Below are 17,318 nucleotides of genomic sequence, written 5' to 3'. Positions count from 1 at the left end.
ATCTACTCAAATCCCAAATTCTCAGTTTCCAGAATTCCAGCAGCCTCCCACCACTACTGTGCCTGCCAACACAACCCAGCTCACAAGACACTTCCAGAGTCATGGCAGACCATGGATCAGTCCCAGGCTGAGATCAAGAAACACTGCCTGGTGATGGAAACAAACCTTGCACAGCCCTGGGCTGAGGCCCACCTAGCTCACCCTGTCTGGGAGTCAACTATTTGGAAAACAGGGAAGAAAGCAGTAACCAGAGAATTAACTAAAAGCTAAGGTATGCTGACAGGTCTGCTCAGTCTGCTCAGTCTGCTGGGTGTCCTGAAAGCTCTTCCCACATCAGCTCAGAATTTGAGCTCAGTTATCAGAGCAAAAGCGAGCTCAGCCAGGGCCAGCTCTGCCTTAGAGCAGCCAAGGCCCAGAGAGCAGGAGCAATGCTGTGAGAAAAGAAACCCTTCACCATCAAAGCACAGAGGAAATCAGTCAGAAGTGCCTGCTGCCACAGAAAGAGGAAACTGAGGCTGAAGGGAGGTGAGGCAGTTGGTTCCTTCACAGGTGCTGTGTAGACCTGGCAGTACCTTTGGTGCTTCCTGCCAACCTCTCACTGCAGGCTCCTCTGTGGGTCCTCTCACAGAGAGCACAGCCTGTGCTGGTCCCATTCCCTGTTGGAACCCTGGGCACTGAGAGTTTCAGGCTTTCTGTGCTGACAGGCACTGACCCCCAAGAAAACACTGCATAGACCTGAGACCATGGAAGAGTCTTCCAAAACTGAGCGACAGCACTGGGATTGTGGGGGTGTAGTTTGAATAGAAGTGTGTGATATCACAGGGTGAAAAACTTAGAGTTTAAGGTTATAGTACATAGTGATATAGATAAAGCAAGATGGAGGATTTAGAGCAGAGGCCAGTCCTTCTTTTTCACCTTCTTTTTCATGGGTTTGGGTGGTATTTTGTAATTGCATAGAAAAGTCTGCATTGTGGGCCACAGGTGGTTGGTTATTGGGTTAAAAGTAAAAATAATTTGGGTGTCATTTCATAATTGGACAGTTTGTTCTTAAAAGATCTTGCAGAGAGATAAAGAGCCATTTTCTACCTTGTTAGCCAGAAATCACAACTTGTGAGACTGTGCTATAGACAAGAATTAATAAACATCTGAGTCTGAACATGAAATTCATCTCTTGAGCATTTAATCCTGGCTCTAACAGAAGAAAAGAAGCTAGTAAACCCATACACCCCCAAGGTGATATCCAGGAGAGCCTGGCCAGGATGTGCTCAAGCAGAAGGTCCCTCCTGCCCTCACCCCTGCTCACCTTGAAGAGCTGAACTCCAATGCAGGCAAACATGAACTGCAGCAATGTGGTGACAACCACAATGTTACCAATGGTCTTGATGGCCACGAACACGCACTGGACCACGTGCTGCAGAGGGGAAGGACAGTGCAGATGTGACCACAGATGTGACCACCAGCAAGCCCCTGCTCTGTGTCCCCTCCCACTGGAGTGGGAGCCTGCTGAGAGCAGGGGGATTGGGCAGACCCCTTCCGCAGATGGGTAGTGGGAATTGGGAGCCTCCTGGCAGGACTGCCACGGGAGAAGGTCCCCTGGTGCCAGGCTCTCATGTACCTTCAGCCCCTTTGCCCTGTTAATGGCTCGCAGAGGTCTCAGCACCCGCAGCACCCGCAGGATCTTCACCACAGAGATGGTGCTGGACCTGGGGAGGAAGGCACAGCTGAGGTGGGGCCACTTCCCTGCCCTGGCTAGGCTGGCACAACCCCAGCAAGCAGCCAAGGAGGGTGGGCTGGGGCCAGCAGCGAGGGACAAGGGATGGCAGAGATATGCAGATGTCACCAGTCATCACCCCATATAAGGACAAGTGACACTGGCAGCTGGAGAGAGCGGATCCAAACTGAATTTCTACCCACAGACGTTTGACACTCAAGGAGTGTCCTTTGCCCTCCTTGACCAGTTTGTGGGCCTGCCTCCCAGTTGTCCATGTCCCCTAAACATGACATAACATACATGGACAGCTACTGGCTGCTCCTTCCCCACCCACCATCCCCAGCTGCTCCAGCAGCCTGAACAGCCTGGTGCCCACTCTGGGGCATGTGGAGGTGCTTACTCAAATCCCATGGAGATGAGGGAGACAGCCACCACCAGCAAGTCAAGGATATTGAAGGAGTTCCTGCAGAAGGAGCCTTTGTGCAGGAAGGCACCGTAGGTTGTCATCTGGGGAGCAGAAGGAGTTAGGGAAGAGGCTGGGCAGGGCTCAGGGGCATGGCTCCTCCTCAGGGGGAAGGGTGGACAAGGCACAAGGGACTTGTCACAGCTCCATGGCTTGGGGACCCTGCCCTGCTCAGCCCTCTGCAGCCAGGCAGGGAGCTGATTGCAGGTGGAAATCCTCTGTGCACCACTGGCTGGAGACAAAACTCTCCCAGTCAGTCAGCAAATTAAAGAGGAGAACAGTAAAGACTTGGGGTGGAGCAACATGTGGCAGCAGCTTGGATTGTGACTTTTGTCCACAGATTTTCGCTGCTTTCTCTTTCTCTCTTTTTCTTAATGGTGTATCAGAATAAAAATGCTGCTGCCATGGCTGATGTGTCACAGCACAGCTGACTTAGCTGCCTGACCTCACTGGAGAGGACCCATGGCCCCTGGGACAGGTCACACACCACCCAGACTGCATGAATGAACTCTCCAGGAGGATCAGCTGAAGTTTCTCCTCACTGAGACCTTCAGGACCAGGAATGCCTGAAGAGTGTGAGTATCCCTGGCCATAACAGTCTAGCCCTCTTGCTAGGCTATGCTCATGGCAGGACCATGGACTCACCTTCAAGACAATTTCAACTGTGAAGACAGAGGTGAAGCCAATGTCAAAGTATCCAAGGATCTGGGGACAGAGACACCAGTGCTGGATGAGACTTGGTTGGCATAGGAAATGCTTCAGTGTGTTCAAACATCCTGGAGTTGTCCACTCTGTGGACTGGGGAGCCCATCTAGCTCAGCAGAGTCTCTGAACCCAGTATCAAGAGGACTCCTGAACTTTGCCCAGCTTTGCTGATTTTCTCCAGTGCATGATCCAACCTGCAGCTGGGACAAAGCTCTCCCTTTCCAGGTGAGTTCCACCTGATTCACCTGAAAGCATCTGATCCCCCAAACCCCCACATGCTCTGGGAATCTGTCTCATGTGAGATCCCCCAGTGCCTGCCAGATCCACTAGTACCTTCAGGGACAGGAGCTGTGGCTCCCACGGCTGCATGCCAGCAGCATTCGAGGGCAATGCACACACCAGAGGTCCAGTTTGCTGCCTCACAGGACGTCTCTTTCCCCAATAAGACATCACTTTCAACCCAAAATAATCTTGCACACCTTGCCAGGTGGATCTTTTCACCCAGAAGTAAACTGAGCCATGGAGCAGTAAAACCTTTTCCCAGCTGCACCTTGAATGGAAAGCACATCCAGCCTCTCCTGCCAGAGTGCACTGCCCTCCCAGAGGCAGGGCTGGAATCTCAGGCTAGGAAAAGCATCTGGTGAGTAAATCCCTGCTTACTGGGGAGCTGGGAGTGTCCATGAGGTCTCCCCTAGCCATCCCAAACCCCACATCTCTGCGGGCACCTTGTTGCGGAAGGACTCAGCCCGGATGGGGTCCTCAGCTGCCAGGGAAATGCTGCTGAGCAGGATGAAGAGCAGGATGAAGTTGGTGAACCAGGTGGCATTAACAGTTCTGTGGCACAGGACCCGGAACCTGCCAGGGACAGAAATGCCATGGGATGCTGCAAGGGGCCAGAGGGGCATCAGACAGGGTTGTGGCAGCCTGGCAGAGGGTTATGGCTGAACCCTGAGGACAGCAAGGCCCTACGCATGGAAGGATGTCTGTACCAGTCCTTCCACACAGAAGGCTTTTCCCCATGAGCTGGTTCCCTTCAGAACTGGCTGTCATGCACAAACAGGACCCTGCCATGAGCAGCTGGTGCTAGAGGCACCTGGGCCATGCCTGGCCCTAGAGGGCAGGGAGAAGGGGCAGTGCCTACTTGTTTGTTGGGCTGAAGATGAAGAATGAGCTGGCTTCAGGCATGGGCACAGCCTTCTCCTTCAGCTGCAGCTCTGCAAGGGGACGTGGCCGAGGACTCAGGGGGATTTCAGGCTCATCTTCCTCATCATCACCTGTAGGGAGACCATGAGAAGGGAAAAGAAAATAATCGTCCAAAGAGGGAATATGACCGTATGGACAATCTTCTGATCCCATGATCCTGATTTGGCATGCAGGCCAGAGGGACCTCAGTACCCCGAGGCTGGTGAAAGGTCACTGCATCCTTTGCTCCTCACACACCATCCCTCTGCACTGCCTCCTCAGCCTTCCTGCTGCCCTGCCAGGGACATGCCTTACCTGGGAAGTCTGCAGAAGGGTAGGGGTCTTTAATCTCATTGACATTGGATTCAAATTCGTCCACTTTCAACTGAAACAAGGAAGAGAGAGAGGAGGATGTGCAGCTGCATGTGCCAGTTGGCCAGACACCCTCATCTTGGGAGCCATGTGGGACAAGCAGCATCTCTGCATTGGGCCCATACTGCACCAAGCACATGGAGTGCAGGTTAGAACCTGGAGAGGGGATGCTGCAATCAAAGCAAAGAGGACGGAAAATAGGAATGTGTGCTGGGCAAGAGCCTGGAGCCATGCAAATATGCCGGGGGGGAATAAGATAGGGAGCAACTCCTGGGTGAGTTTCTAAGGGCACCTCTGGAAAGTGGATAGGAAAGCAGCTGCTGGCCAGATGCTTCTCAGGGGCAGCTCAGCACAGTCAGCACAGCTGAAAAGAGGGGTTTGCATATGGGGGGTGCTGGTGTGGACATAAGGGAGATCTGGGATGCTGCTGACTTGCTTTGCTCCGCTGCACACCAGCGTGCACCAAACCATCTCAGCCACTAACAACTGGCTGGGGCCAAGGAAATAAATTTGAGAAAAAGGATCCCCAGCAGTGGAGCTTTTCACCAGGCGACATGTCCTGCTCCAGAGAGCCCCCATCACCGAGAGCACCTATCAACAGTGGATGCTCTGGCAAGAAGTGATTCTGGTCAAGAGGAGTGATTCTGGTCAGACTCAGGCTAGCTCCAAGCCTTTGTCTCTCCTGGTTGATGGGAGGAGGAGCCAGACACCCCTCCAGGAGCTGTCCAAGGCTCACTTCCACTAGAACTGACCTTGGCTGTTGTGGGAATCCCTTCTCCCTTTGCTTTCTGCTCCAGTTTCTTTGCCAGCATCTGCTTCTCCTCTTCAGACTTCTCTGGGTAACCTCTAAGCAGAGAGGAGGGCAGAGCAGGAACTGAAGTCTGGGCAGGGGCCATGGGAAAGGTCATTCTGTCCCCTCACACCCAAAGACCTCGTCTGGGAGCTCCCATGGGCAGGGATGGCAGCACCCACCTGGACATCTTCCGCCGTTTGCGCTCCTCTGCCTTGGCCTTCTGGGCCAACGTCAGGCTCTCGGCCTCAGCCAGGTTATCAACTGCAATGGCCAGGAAAACATTCAGGAGGATATCTGGAAAACTGTGCTAAGGACATGGGCTTGGTTCCTGTCTGGAGGATGTGGCCAGAGCTGTCCATGGTCTCCAGGCTGCCCTCAGAAACCTTCCTGGAGCTTAGCCCTTGTGATAACCCTGGCTGCTGATCCCTTACCAGCATCCATCCCTTGTGAGCACTGAGCTCTGAGCTGCCTGCCCTGGCTGCTGATCCCTTACCAGCATCCATCCCTTGTGAGCTCTGAGCTGCCTGCCCTCTCTGGCTGCATCTCTGCCTGCCAGGCATCCAGACCAGCTCCAGATGTGCTTTCCTCCAGTCCCCAGCCTTCAGCCACCGCCAGTGCAAGCCCTGCAGCCCGTGGTTTATTCCACTGCTCTTCAGAATTGACAAGCTTAAGGCAAGCACTGCAACACTGAGGGAAGGCCCTGCTTCCCCCTCCCCAGTCGCATCCAGTTGAGGCTATGGGGCTGGGTGCAGGGACCTGGGCCTGGCTTTGCAGGCGGAGGATACAGTTCCCACAAACAAAGAGGATGATGAAGTAGATGCAGACCAGCATGCCAGGAAAGGACGGGCCCCCGTAGGCCATGATCCCATCATACATGATTGAATTCCAGTCCTCTCCAGTCAGGATCTGGGAGCAGAGCAGTGATAAAGACTTAGGAGCATCCTCAGCAAAGCATGACAGAACCCCACAGACTGATCCTACCCTTCTGGCTCCAGCCCCATGGTCAAATCCTCCTTTCTGCTCAGCCCTGAACCTGAGCTCATGACTCCAGTTGCATTTCCCTGTTCCTGTTTCAAAGCCACATCACCCCCACAAACCCACATCCCCTCAAGACCTAACTCCTGCCTGGAGACCCACAGCCCAGGTGAGACCCCAGCCCCTGCCCTGCAGCCCCCTGCTGCCCTTCCCACAGCCCCAGACCTGGAAGACACTGATGAGGGCCTGGGGAAAGTTGTCGAACGTGCTGCGCCGCACTTTCATGTCCTCAAAATCAAACTTGCCCCCAAAGAGCTGCATGCCCAGCAAGGCAAAAACTATGATGAAGAGGAAGAGGAGGAGGAGCAGAGAGGCAATGGAGCGGACCGAGTTGAGCAGAGAGGCCACCAGGTTGCTCAAGGATGTCCAGTACCTGGGGAGAGGAGAGACAGAGGCATGTGTGAGGAGAAAGAGTGGGGAAGGCTGTGGGCAGCACCAGGCAGGCACAGGGAACCTAGCCAAACAGACCAAGGTGGTGTGCCAGCAGGCCAAAAAGGGGGACTCCAGACCCAGGCTGGGCTCTGGGACTGCTCCAGGAGGAAGAAAAGGAGCTGCAGACATGGTGTGATGAGCAAGATAACACTGCTGCCTGCACAGAGCACCAGCAAGCAGGATGGAGAAGAGGGGTGGACACACAGTGGGCTGGGGCCACAAAGAAGAGCTATGAGTCCTGTCCCACAGCAGCCCCACTCACAACACCCTAGAACCCAGAGCTAGAGGGGGGCTGAGCTCTGCCCCACTCTCCTCTCCCAGTCAAACCATGTCCTGGACACAAGCCCCCAGCTTGGCCTTGCTCCCAGCCCAGCAGCTCCCAGCTCTGTTCCCACTGTGCTGGGGAGGGCACAGGGCCAGTGCTGCCCCAGACCTGTGAGGGATGCCTGGGCACCGGGAGCTGCCAACACCCACAGAGCTCCTCCCTACCTGGTGATCTTGAAGATGCGGAGGAGCCGGATGCAGCGCAGCACGGAGATGCCCAGAGGGGAGAGGGTGCCCATCTCCACGAGGATGGTCTCCAGGATGCCTGAGCACACCACGAAGCAGTCGAAGCGATTGAAGAGCGACATGAAGTACTGGCGCAGCCCCAGCGCGTACATCTTCAGCAGCATCTCGGCCACAAAGAGGGCAAGCAGCAGCCGGTTGGCATTGTCTGGGGTAGGAGATGCAGCCTGTCAGGGCAGGGCCCTCAATCCCAGCATGGCTGGGCAGGCAGGGAAGGAGAGCAGTGCTGCGCACCCTCCTCTGGCCCACCAAGCCCTGAGCTGCTTTTTGGGGACCACACAGGGAAGGAAGAGAAGGTGATGTGCAGCAGCATGCTTGTGTGTGTGGGCACACATCTGTACGGTGCACATGAGTCCATGCAGGGTGGCCACGTGGGCTGTGTGTGGGTATGTGGGGCTGAGTTCTGTGTGTGTGCACACCTGTGCTCTGTGTGGCTCTAAGTGTGTGTGTGCGCACATACCTGTGCTCCCTGTGCCTCTGGGTATGAGCTGTATGTGGGGCTGAGCTGTGTGTGTGAGCACACCTGTATTTCATGTGCCTCTGGTGTGACTTGTGTGTGTGCATGGGGCTGAGCACTGTGTGTGTGTGCACACCTGTGCTCCTTGTGCCTCTGGGTGTGAGCTCAGTGTGTGCACACTGTGCTCTGTGTGCCTGTGGGTGTGAGCTGGGTGTGTGTGCTCCATCTGCCTCTGTGTGTGAGCTGTGTGTGCACATCTGTGCTCCCTGTGCCTCTGTGTGTGTGCACACCTGTGCTCCCTGTGCCTCTGTGTGTGTGCACACCTATGCTCCCTGTGTCTCTCTGAGTGTGTGTGTGTGTGAGGAGGTGCAGTGCATGCACAAACAAGTGTGGCTGCATGGCTTGAGTGCCTGCCACGTGTGCAGAGGTACCAATGGACACGCTCTGTGTGTGTGTTCCCCACGCAAGCTGGTGTCCCTGGGAGTACAGAGGCTGTGCATGGTCAGTGTGAGGATCATGCACACACACTGAGTGCAGGCTCTGTGAGTGCCTAAGAGCCTCTGTGCCATGCCAGTGTAGCTGTGCACTCTCAGCAGGAGTTCACACATGTCTCTGGTGCAGCAGGGTGTCCTGGGCCCTCCTCTCTTAGGCTCTTTGCTCACCTTGCACCTGTGTCAGCCATTCTGGCTGGAAGTGGTGCTCAGAGGCAATGGAGAGGGTGTTCAGTGCCACCATCAGGATGACAAGCCAGTAGAAGAACTTGGACTTCACCACATCCCTGCACTTCCTACGAAACATTCGGTTCCAACGCCTCCACTGACGGCTGGAGAGATGGCAAAGGATCAGCAGAGCTGGCCAGCGGGCCAGACCCAGGCCCTTGGGCTGTGCCTGCAGGGCAAAGCCACCCCTGCTGCCTCCCTGAAAAGGGGTGAGGGCCATAACCTGCCCCTGGAACTCGGTGCATTCACTCGGGCACTGCAGTTCATTCACCCTCCTGGCTTAGTTTTGGCCTCCAGCTCCTCTCACAGGGGGCTTGCAGGCACAGCTCCTAAATCACAATCCATGCTCCACAGGCCGTGGAGGATGCTTGTAGCCTGGTCTAGGATGCTGGAGCAAGCACTCTGCTCACCTTGACGAGCTTTTTGCCTGTACCACAGCCAAATTCCCTGTCTGCTGCCCCAATGTTTGCATCTTCCCCCAAGCACCAGTCCCTGTCTCTCTGCCAGAAACTGGGGGCTGACCAGGAAAGCCTGGCCCAGCTAGGCCAGCAAGTGAGAGACAGTGGAAGCCCACATGCAAGCAGATGGTTCAGTCAGAGCATACTTACAAGAAGAGAATCCACTTGTTCATGCCCTCAATTTCATACAAGCTCTCTGTCTCTGACCCTCCTTCATCTGATGGCATCATACCTAGAGGGAATGACATTACAGGCTTTTCTTGGAGCCCTTGGGAAGAATGTGTGGGAGGGACCCTCTTCCAAAAGTACACCAGGAAGAGCTTCCCCACCAGAAGTGAATAATCCCGATCAAACAATGCCATCCCAGGGAGTCAGCAATACAAAGTTTGGGCAGAAGTCTTTGAGGATCAGGTGCAAACCAAGCACGAGGCATGAGAAATTCCTGCCCTGCAGGAAGAGCAGCAGCAGCCCAGACAGGGACAGCAGCAGATACCCCAGCATGGAGAACACTGGGGCTAGTTGGGATCTGACCAAAGCCAGAACAGAACATAGGCCACAGCCCTGGAAGAGGTGTTTTGTCTGCCCCACTGTTTCCCAAGGCTCTTTGCACTCATGCATCACTTGAGGCATCAAAAGTGCTTTCACCAGGCAGGGTGGCACAGCAAACACTGTGGCTCCGTGGTAGAGCTCCCCAGGCTTTGCTGAGCTTTTGGCTAGATGTCTGTATAACCTCCTCCTTTCCTGAGACACTTCTAATCCCTTGAAATTGTCAAGTGATGACAAGAAATTAATGCATCTGCTAGCATGAGAGGTTGTGGCCCTGCACTGCATCCCTGCACACCAAGGGCACACACTCCTCATGGCCATTTTAAGTGCCTCTTGCCTAAGGAGACTCAGGCCTTGCTTGTGGTCTGCAAATATTAAACACTGTGGTTAAAGTGGAGATTTAGCATTGGGGATAGATTACTGCTGGTTTGGGTCAGACGCAACCAAATTATTCAAGAAATGTAAAAAAAAGAGGAAGGAAACTGTCCTGCGGGCGTCAAAGTGTTTTGTTTCATGTGTTTTCAGGCAAAACGAGTCTTTGTGACTTCTTCAAAGATTCCCGCCTTGCCTCTCCAGGCAGTCAGCATTAGGCACCCAACCCTCACGCTCAGGGCGTGTGACCAAGCAGAGCTGGTACCTTCTCCCCTGGCCCGATCACTGTCCATGACCTCGGCGTGGGTGATCCAGTCCATGTAGCCCTTCAGGTCCTCCTCCAGCTGCTGCTTCTCCCGCAGCTTCTGGAATGTGCCCCGCGACTTGGCCTTCTCGCGCTCCTTGGTGAACTCGCTGGGACAAGACAAGGAGCTCAGGGATGGTGGCCAGCAACCACAGCTCCCTGCCAGGCCAGCCCTTGCAGGAAAGTCCTGAGACACCCTGTCACCAGCATTGCCACTGCTCCAGTGCCTTTCCTCTTTCTTGGCCCGCTGTTGGAGTATAAATCCCCCTCAGCCCCATCCACATGGGCCCAGGGGTGTTCAAAGATGTGAGGGCTGAATTAAAACCTTCAGGGAAACTAAGATACATAAATCCACACAGACATGAGGTAGAAATGCAAGTTTTGTTTTAAATAAGTAGAGGATTTTTTAAGTGCCTTAGCAAATAAGAGGCTAATTTAGTTAGCAAGAAAAAGACCTAACACCTAGTTTAAAGTTCAGTAACATTGCCTTTTGCTAAGGCAGTTAAATTCTAGTCATAACAAAAACAATGTAACCTTGCTAAACATCCCTAGATAGAACAGACAGAGCTATATGAGTAGAATTTGTGCAAGAAAGTACAAAAATTGGATTGTCACACATCAATCATAACTTAGGATTGGTCCAACAAGACTGTAGAAAATCTGTCTAGGTATCTGATTGGCCAAAAATAGAATAAAATGCACTACTTTGAGAATGTTAGAACACTCACAGAACACTGATCACAAATGCCATTGTTGTTGTTGCTTCTGCAGCTGATAAGCACTCGTGGGACACAGACTATGGGTGCTGTTGCTGCTGCTGTGCCACTGCTACTGATAAAGATGCTGCTGCTTTACTTGGGACTTTGGGACTTTATGTTAGAAAGCTTTGTGAACTGGGACAGACTGTAACAACCTCCTCCTTCATGAGGCTGATTTAGCCATGCAGTACAGGACTTTACTTTTACAACTACCCATCGCCATAGCCTTCAGTGAAGACGCCCCAAAAACTCGACAGCCTGTGATGCAAGGTCATGGGGGCCCTGATGCCCGATGGCAGGCAGGGCTCCTTCCCCACCACTGCTGCCCTTTGGAGCTCCTCACTGCAGGGTGACACCTGGCCAGGGCAGTTCCCCAGTCCTGCTGAGCACCAGAGTGGGGTCTCACCCACCTGGGGGGCAAAAACCTGCTCCAAGCTCTCCACATGGAGAAGGTGAGCTCATCACATGGCAGGTAAACAGCACACTCTTTTCCTGGTGACATGGAAAGGACAGGTCTGCCAATGTCCTTGCCCACTCTTCCTGCTCTCTTTCAATTAATTTCTTTTCTCCTCTGCTGTTTGGCAGGACTGTGGACCTGCTGCCCAGCCATGCTGGTGTTGCCATGTGTTAGTAATAGGTCTCAGACACTATAACAATAATTTTCCTGATCTCAAACATAACTTGGCTGTATTTGCAAAAATATTTCAGAACCTTAACTGTGCCAGTAATTTATTCCAGAATATAGTCCTGGACTATAGTCCAGTTTGTCCTGCAGTTACAGTCAACTCTATGCAAGCATCAGGTTCCTGTGGTTTATCCTGTGCTTTTAAACTTGTTTTAGTTATAGTATCCCCCAATTTGTTTTAATGTTGCAGTGGCATGGTTCTTGTCATAAAAGAGGCCAAATAAATCCAGGTAATTAGGGTATAACTGACCCTGTGAACTAATAGAGGTGATGAGTGTGATCCACTTGCACAAACAAGGATTGAAACATAAAAAAGACCCTGACCCTACACAGACCTGAAGAGAAAAGTCTCCCTCACTTCCCAGGACAACACATATTTCCAAGAAGCAAAATTGTGATGGTAGTAGTCCCACAGCAATGCATGGTAGATTGAGTGTAGCATCCCAGGTCTTAACTGTAGCACTGGGAGAATTAACACAAATTTAATTTGGCCTAGATTGTCATAACAGACTGATGACAGCTCATTGGTGTACTTGGATGAGACTGCTGAAGCAGTAATTACACTAACAATCCTTCCCTTGGATCCCTTGCACTCATCAAAAATGTTCTCGTTAGGCTGGCCATGAGAAAACTGTGTGTGCTCAGAGCAGGAGGGCAGCTGGGGGTACCAGTGAGGAGTGTCCAGACCCACAGGCCTGGAGCCACTGCTCCCTGCTCAGCTCCATTTGTGTGTGCTGACAGAACACACCACAACCCACGTGCCCCAGGGCTGGGCTTGCTGACAGCTGCTTGTGCCACAGGGAAAAGATTTCTGTGTTGAGGGCTGAGCTAAAATCTCAGAAAGCCATGGACACTAACACAAAAAGTAACACACAGATCAGTGTTCCTAAGAGTGCAAAACAAACAAACAAAAAAAATGGTGAGGGATGAGAGGGAAAAGAACAGAACTTTTCCAGGCTTTTTTCTTGTATAGTTCAAACCAGTTAAAACTCCTCTGCTGGCAGAGAGGATGGCACTTACCCACTGAGCACCCCCAGCACCAGGTTGAGCACGAAGAAGGAGCCAAGTAAGATAAGGCTGACAAAGTAGATCCAGGGCCATTCATTCCCCATGGCATCATTTACCTGGCAAGGAGAGATGCAGGTGAAATATTCTGAAGGCACTGTCCTCCAGCTGTTTCCCCTTAGAGCCCCTCAACAGCCCCTGGGATCTTTGCCCCCTGCAAAAGGACTGCTTGGGATGGTGGCACATAAACCCAGCTGCAAGCCCTGGCTGCCTACAGCTCTGTGTCTGGTTTATATCCAGACCCAAACATTTTGGGAGCAGATTTAAACATCAGCCCCAAGCCTAAGCTTCAGCACAACTGTCTCCCAAGGACTGCAAAACATGGGCTTTGCTGGGGGAGCATCCATCAGTCACTGTTGTGCCTGGCCCTTACCCCTCCATGGAGGTGAGAGCTGGAGCAATCTCCTGTCTACCTGGAGAGCAAGGACAGCTCAGGCAGCTCTTGCAGGGATGCAGAGACATGCCTGGTGTGCTGTGGGATGTGCATCACAGTAAGAAGGTTGGTGGGGACAGGATGTCTTTCACTGGCAAGGACTGAGCCCTACCACGGGGTGCCCTTTCTAGGAGGGCATTCCCTGCCCTGAGCATCGCCTGCACCAAGCTGGGCACAAAGCGCTGCAGCCAACCTCATGCCTTAGGATTTTAGCTTTTCTACTGTTCATCTATTTGTAATCCTGCCATTCTTTGGTGTGTAACTCTAAACTCCATGCACAGTGTTAGCTACTGCTCTCCCCTTTTGGTCAGACACAACAATTCCTCTCCAGGCCTGGCAATCAAGGACACCTCACTGCCTCAGGCCTTGAGAAATGTAAACAAAAGTGAGTTGAGGGAGAGCAAACTTGGGATAAATGACTTCATTACCTGAAGCTGTAATTGGAAGACTAACCCCCAATATGCAAATAGAACAAACTTATAAAAGTGAAAACCTGTGACCCATTGTCCATTTTGAGTGTAGCCCCCGGGGAGCTTCCTCTGCCCAAAATGTACCTGGAGGCCCTTCAATAAATATACACGCTTTTTATCCCCTTGGTTTTGTCTGCCCTCTGTTTTTTGGTAGCCCCACAAGGCCCCATACCCAGTACAGAACTTCAGTCCAGCCCTCCATGGTGATGCACTGGTAGACGGTGAGCATGGCGAAGCCGAAGTTGTCGAAGTGCGTGATGCCGTTGTTGGGCCCGGGCCAGCCGCCGCGGCACTCGGTGCCGTTGATGCTGCAGTGCCGCCCGTGCCCGGACCTGGTGCACGGTGCCGGCTTCTCTGAGCCCACCGTGGCAATCACGTCTGAGGAGCAAAGCCGCAGGGTGAGCAGTGGGTCAGGGCAAAGGAGGCAGCCCGCGCTTCCTCCCCCTCCAAATGGGCCCCTTTTCACCGCCCCTGTGTCTTGGGTTGAGAAATGTAACCAAAAATGTGTATTCTGTTTTCATCTGTTGAAGTCGGTTGGGAGATATTGTTCTTTATCTCTTGTAACTCTAGGGGCGGAAAGAGGGCGGATGCCTTCTGTTAATGGGACACCTGATAACAGCAGATAAGGCAGGGCCTCCTTATCTCTTCCTCCACCCTGCTCTGAGGGACATCACCTGTGAATGGGCCATTGAAGGCTCTCACATGACTGATAACATCACCTCATCCCACTGTGGGATGCTCCACCCAGTGGAAGGAGCCAAAGCCTTTCCACCAGGATAAAACCAGCAATCCCAAACACCAAGGGAGCCTGTTTCCAGTGGATTCCCAGAGGACGACTGGACCCTTTCTTGAGGATCATCTCTACTCCAACAGAGCCACATCTGTCACTCTGGGAGGACTCACTGTGGGCTGCTTCCAACCTCCTGACCAACAGGCTGTCAGGTTTGCATTATGACTCTGTCAATGGTCCTTTGTACTATTGCATTTATCTTATTTTATTTTTATTTTATTTTTATCTTTCTTGTTGTTTGTTCTCTCTCTATTAAATTTGGAGAGTCTCTTACTTGGAGTCTCACTGGCTTTGCTTTCAAACCAGCACACCCTGACACCCAGCTGGGTGCTGTTTCAAACATCCCTCAGCCCTGCCACACTCCCAGGCCTGATGCTGGCAAGACCCTGCTGAGCACAGAATCCCTGCGGTCTCACAGCAGCCAAACAGAGACAACTCTGCTGTGTCCCCCCCAGCACAGCCCCACCTGTCCCAAGGTAGTAGCAGGTCTTGTGCATCCTGCCCTTGAAGAGCTCCTGCCCGACAATGGCGTAGATGATGATCATGAAGAGGACCAGCAGGGCAATGTGCAGCAGGGGCACCATGGCCTTGATGATGGAGTTCAGGACAACCTGAAGGCCTGTGCAAAGATGGAGGGAGACGAGGTCAACCACTTCCTAAACAGCTTAGGGTGCACCTTGTATCCCTGCCAGCCCACCAACAAGCAGCCTTTGAAACGCCTCTTGCCAAGGGAAGAGGGGCACAGGTGGGGTGGGACTGAAATCTCTGAAGCAGAGAAATCCTTTCTTCTACCCACCATGAATGCATGTGGAAGAGCACAAGAGAGCCAGGCAGTGCTGAAGGCTGCTTCACGCCACTCCCTTTGTTCTGGTGCTCTCATCCTGGCTATATTCACATGAGTTATGGAAGAAGATCCCAGCTCTGAGAAACCAGAGCGAGATCCTGGACCCCTTCACACCGGCCACCCAAAGGTACTGCCACTGAGCCACAGAGGCAGCCAGGCATGTGCCAACCCGCAAATCCCCAGGGCTGACAGCCACCAGCCGGAGGAACAAGCATGAACCCGTGCCTCCTCTACACCTCCTTCGCAGCTGGGCATGATCCAGCAACAACAAGAAACCTGTCCCGTAGCTCCCCACCCTGGCCAGGCCCAGGGCCTCCGTGCAGCCACCAGCGGCTGGTGACAGCAGGGCACCCAGCACCCACTCGGCACTCCGGACACCAGGCGCAGCGGTCTCAGCACGCGGAACGCTCGCAGCGCCTTCACGTCAAAGCCGCCTTTGCCCCCCGAGGGCCCTGCCTGCTTCAGATTGACCTGCTCCAGAGTCATGGTGATGAGCCTGAAAGAGCCAGGGCACAGGGAGAGAGGGGGGGTAGGGGTAGGGAGGGAAGGAGGGAAGGAAGGAGGGAGGGAAGGAAGGAAGGAGGGAGGGAAGGAAGGAGAAGAGGGCATGAGAATGAAGACCAAGAAATCTGAGCCAAGGATTCACAGCTCTGCAGGCAGAAAAGCCAGGTCAGGACTGCCAGCCATGCTCAGCCTCATCCATGGGACAGCTCTTGGCAAGTCCAGCTCCTTGCACTGCTCCACTGCTGACAGCCAGGGACCTCCCACCCCATGTGCAGACCCTGGAGGACCCCATGCCACCCCCCTTCTCCAGGGCAAGGAGACCTAGAGTTGACCCAGGGCATGAAGCAGTCAAGAGAGGAAGAAGTAAGAGTTAGAGCAGATCCCAGTGGATGTCAGAGCAGGAACAGGGGGCCCACGGGAGAAGGCCATGAACTTAGCTGATAGTTGTTCCCCAAATACATTGTAATCACCAGAAAAACTAGTCCCTGGCTGGCTGTGGCAGAGGCCTGGCACAAGCTGAACAACAGCAGCCTTCCCCCTTTTCCTTACCCTAGAGTCACAATGGAGAAGTCGAGCACATTCCAGCCGTTCCGGAGATAGGCATCCGTGTGGAAAAGAAAGCCGTAGGCAATAATCTTGAGCATGGCCTCAATGGCAAAGAAGATGAGGAAGGCATATTCGATCTTCTCCTGGGGATTGCAAAGGCAAGCAGGAGGGAATGCTTCATTAGACAGACTGTCACTCCCCTGGTATCCTCACCAGGAACTCTGGATCAGCCCCTGCTGCCACCCCCTCGGTCCCCCCTACACACCCCAAGCAGCACCCTGGGGACAAGGGTGGCACATCCCTGGGACATGCTGAGCCACCACATGCCACTCTGGCCTGCAGCATGATCCCCCCAGCCCTCTAATGGCCCCTGCCAGGACCCTGCCCTGAGGCTGTGATTCCCACAAACTGCTCCAGCAAAGCCACCCAAAGGTGCCTGGCCCAGGGCACAGCTCCTCTCTGGCTCTCCTCCCTGCTGCTCACTCTCTCATTCCCTCCACAGCCTTCCTCCTACAGGCAGCACTGACACCTCATCCTCTCCAGCTGAGGGCTTGCTGGTTTCTCCTGGAGTCCCCACACAGTCACTGTGGGACAAGCCAGCTGTACCATGGCTTCCCTTTTGCCTGGGATGATAAGGAAGCTCCCAGGGAATGGAGGCCTTGGGCTCAAGACCTCCTGCTTAATGCCAGACATTTGCCTGGCAAAGTGACCAGCTAGAAATGGGCCTGGGACTCACTGGGCAGAGGTGCTGCACCCCTCCCAGGCAGGACGTGGCACCCCACTGCAGGGCTTGGCACTGCCCTGCAGCTGCTGGGCCAGGGTAGCTCATCTGTCCCTGGAGCGCAGCCAAGAGCTGCCTGTGCCCAGCTGGCTCTGCCTGTCACTGCCAGCACCGCCCTTGCTGCCAATGTCCCTTCCAGACTGGGATTAAAAGCCTTCTGAAGCAGCCAGGTGGATGGGGCTATTTATATTCCTGATGTTCCTTGGTCCCTCTCCTCAGCCTATATCCCCTGAAGGACAAGGAGCATCACTGCTCAGGATCTCCAGGGAATTGTCCTCAGAAAGGCAGAAACCTCTCTCTGAGACCAAACTGGGAGTGGATCTTCA

General features: G+C 53.6%; 1 protein-coding gene across 1 annotated transcript in view; it reads right to left on the bottom strand.

Annotated features, from left to right (window-relative positions):
* CACNA1S (calcium voltage-gated channel subunit alpha1 S) overlaps positions 1-17,318 on the bottom strand; it is a 51,052-nt gene that overhangs the window by 20,573 nt on the left and 13,161 nt on the right. Inside the window, exons 3-22 of the mRNA XM_063418164.1 lie at positions 16,215-16,354; positions 15,524-15,657; positions 14,784-14,936; positions 13,700-13,905; positions 12,580-12,683; positions 10,078-10,226; positions 9,045-9,126; positions 8,380-8,540; positions 7,183-7,408; positions 6,427-6,634; positions 6,012-6,132; positions 5,406-5,520; positions 5,186-5,279; positions 4,377-4,446; positions 4,021-4,153; positions 3,605-3,734; positions 2,820-2,879; positions 2,112-2,218; positions 1,616-1,703; positions 1,304-1,411 (exon numbers count right to left, since the gene is read on the bottom strand). Coding sequence (XP_063274234.1) covers positions 1,304-1,411; positions 1,616-1,703; positions 2,112-2,218; positions 2,820-2,879; positions 3,605-3,734; positions 4,021-4,153; positions 4,377-4,446; positions 5,186-5,279; positions 5,406-5,520; positions 6,012-6,132; positions 6,427-6,634; positions 7,183-7,408; positions 8,380-8,540; positions 9,045-9,126; positions 10,078-10,226; positions 12,580-12,683; positions 13,700-13,905; positions 14,784-14,936; positions 15,524-15,657; positions 16,215-16,354 — 2,589 coding nt within the window. The remainder of the gene's footprint in view (positions 1-1,303; positions 1,412-1,615; positions 1,704-2,111; positions 2,219-2,819; positions 2,880-3,604; positions 3,735-4,020; positions 4,154-4,376; positions 4,447-5,185; positions 5,280-5,405; positions 5,521-6,011; positions 6,133-6,426; positions 6,635-7,182; positions 7,409-8,379; positions 8,541-9,044; positions 9,127-10,077; positions 10,227-12,579; positions 12,684-13,699; positions 13,906-14,783; positions 14,937-15,523; positions 15,658-16,214; positions 16,355-17,318) is intronic.

Source organism: Prinia subflava, chromosome 23 (genome assembly GCF_021018805.1).
Source record: "Prinia subflava isolate CZ2003 ecotype Zambia chromosome 23, Cam_Psub_1.2, whole genome shotgun sequence".
Lineage (NCBI taxonomy): Eukaryota > Metazoa > Chordata > Aves > Passeriformes > Cisticolidae > Prinia > Prinia subflava.
Note: the sequence above shows the minus strand (reverse complement) of the source record. Positions and strands in the feature narration are given on the sequence as shown.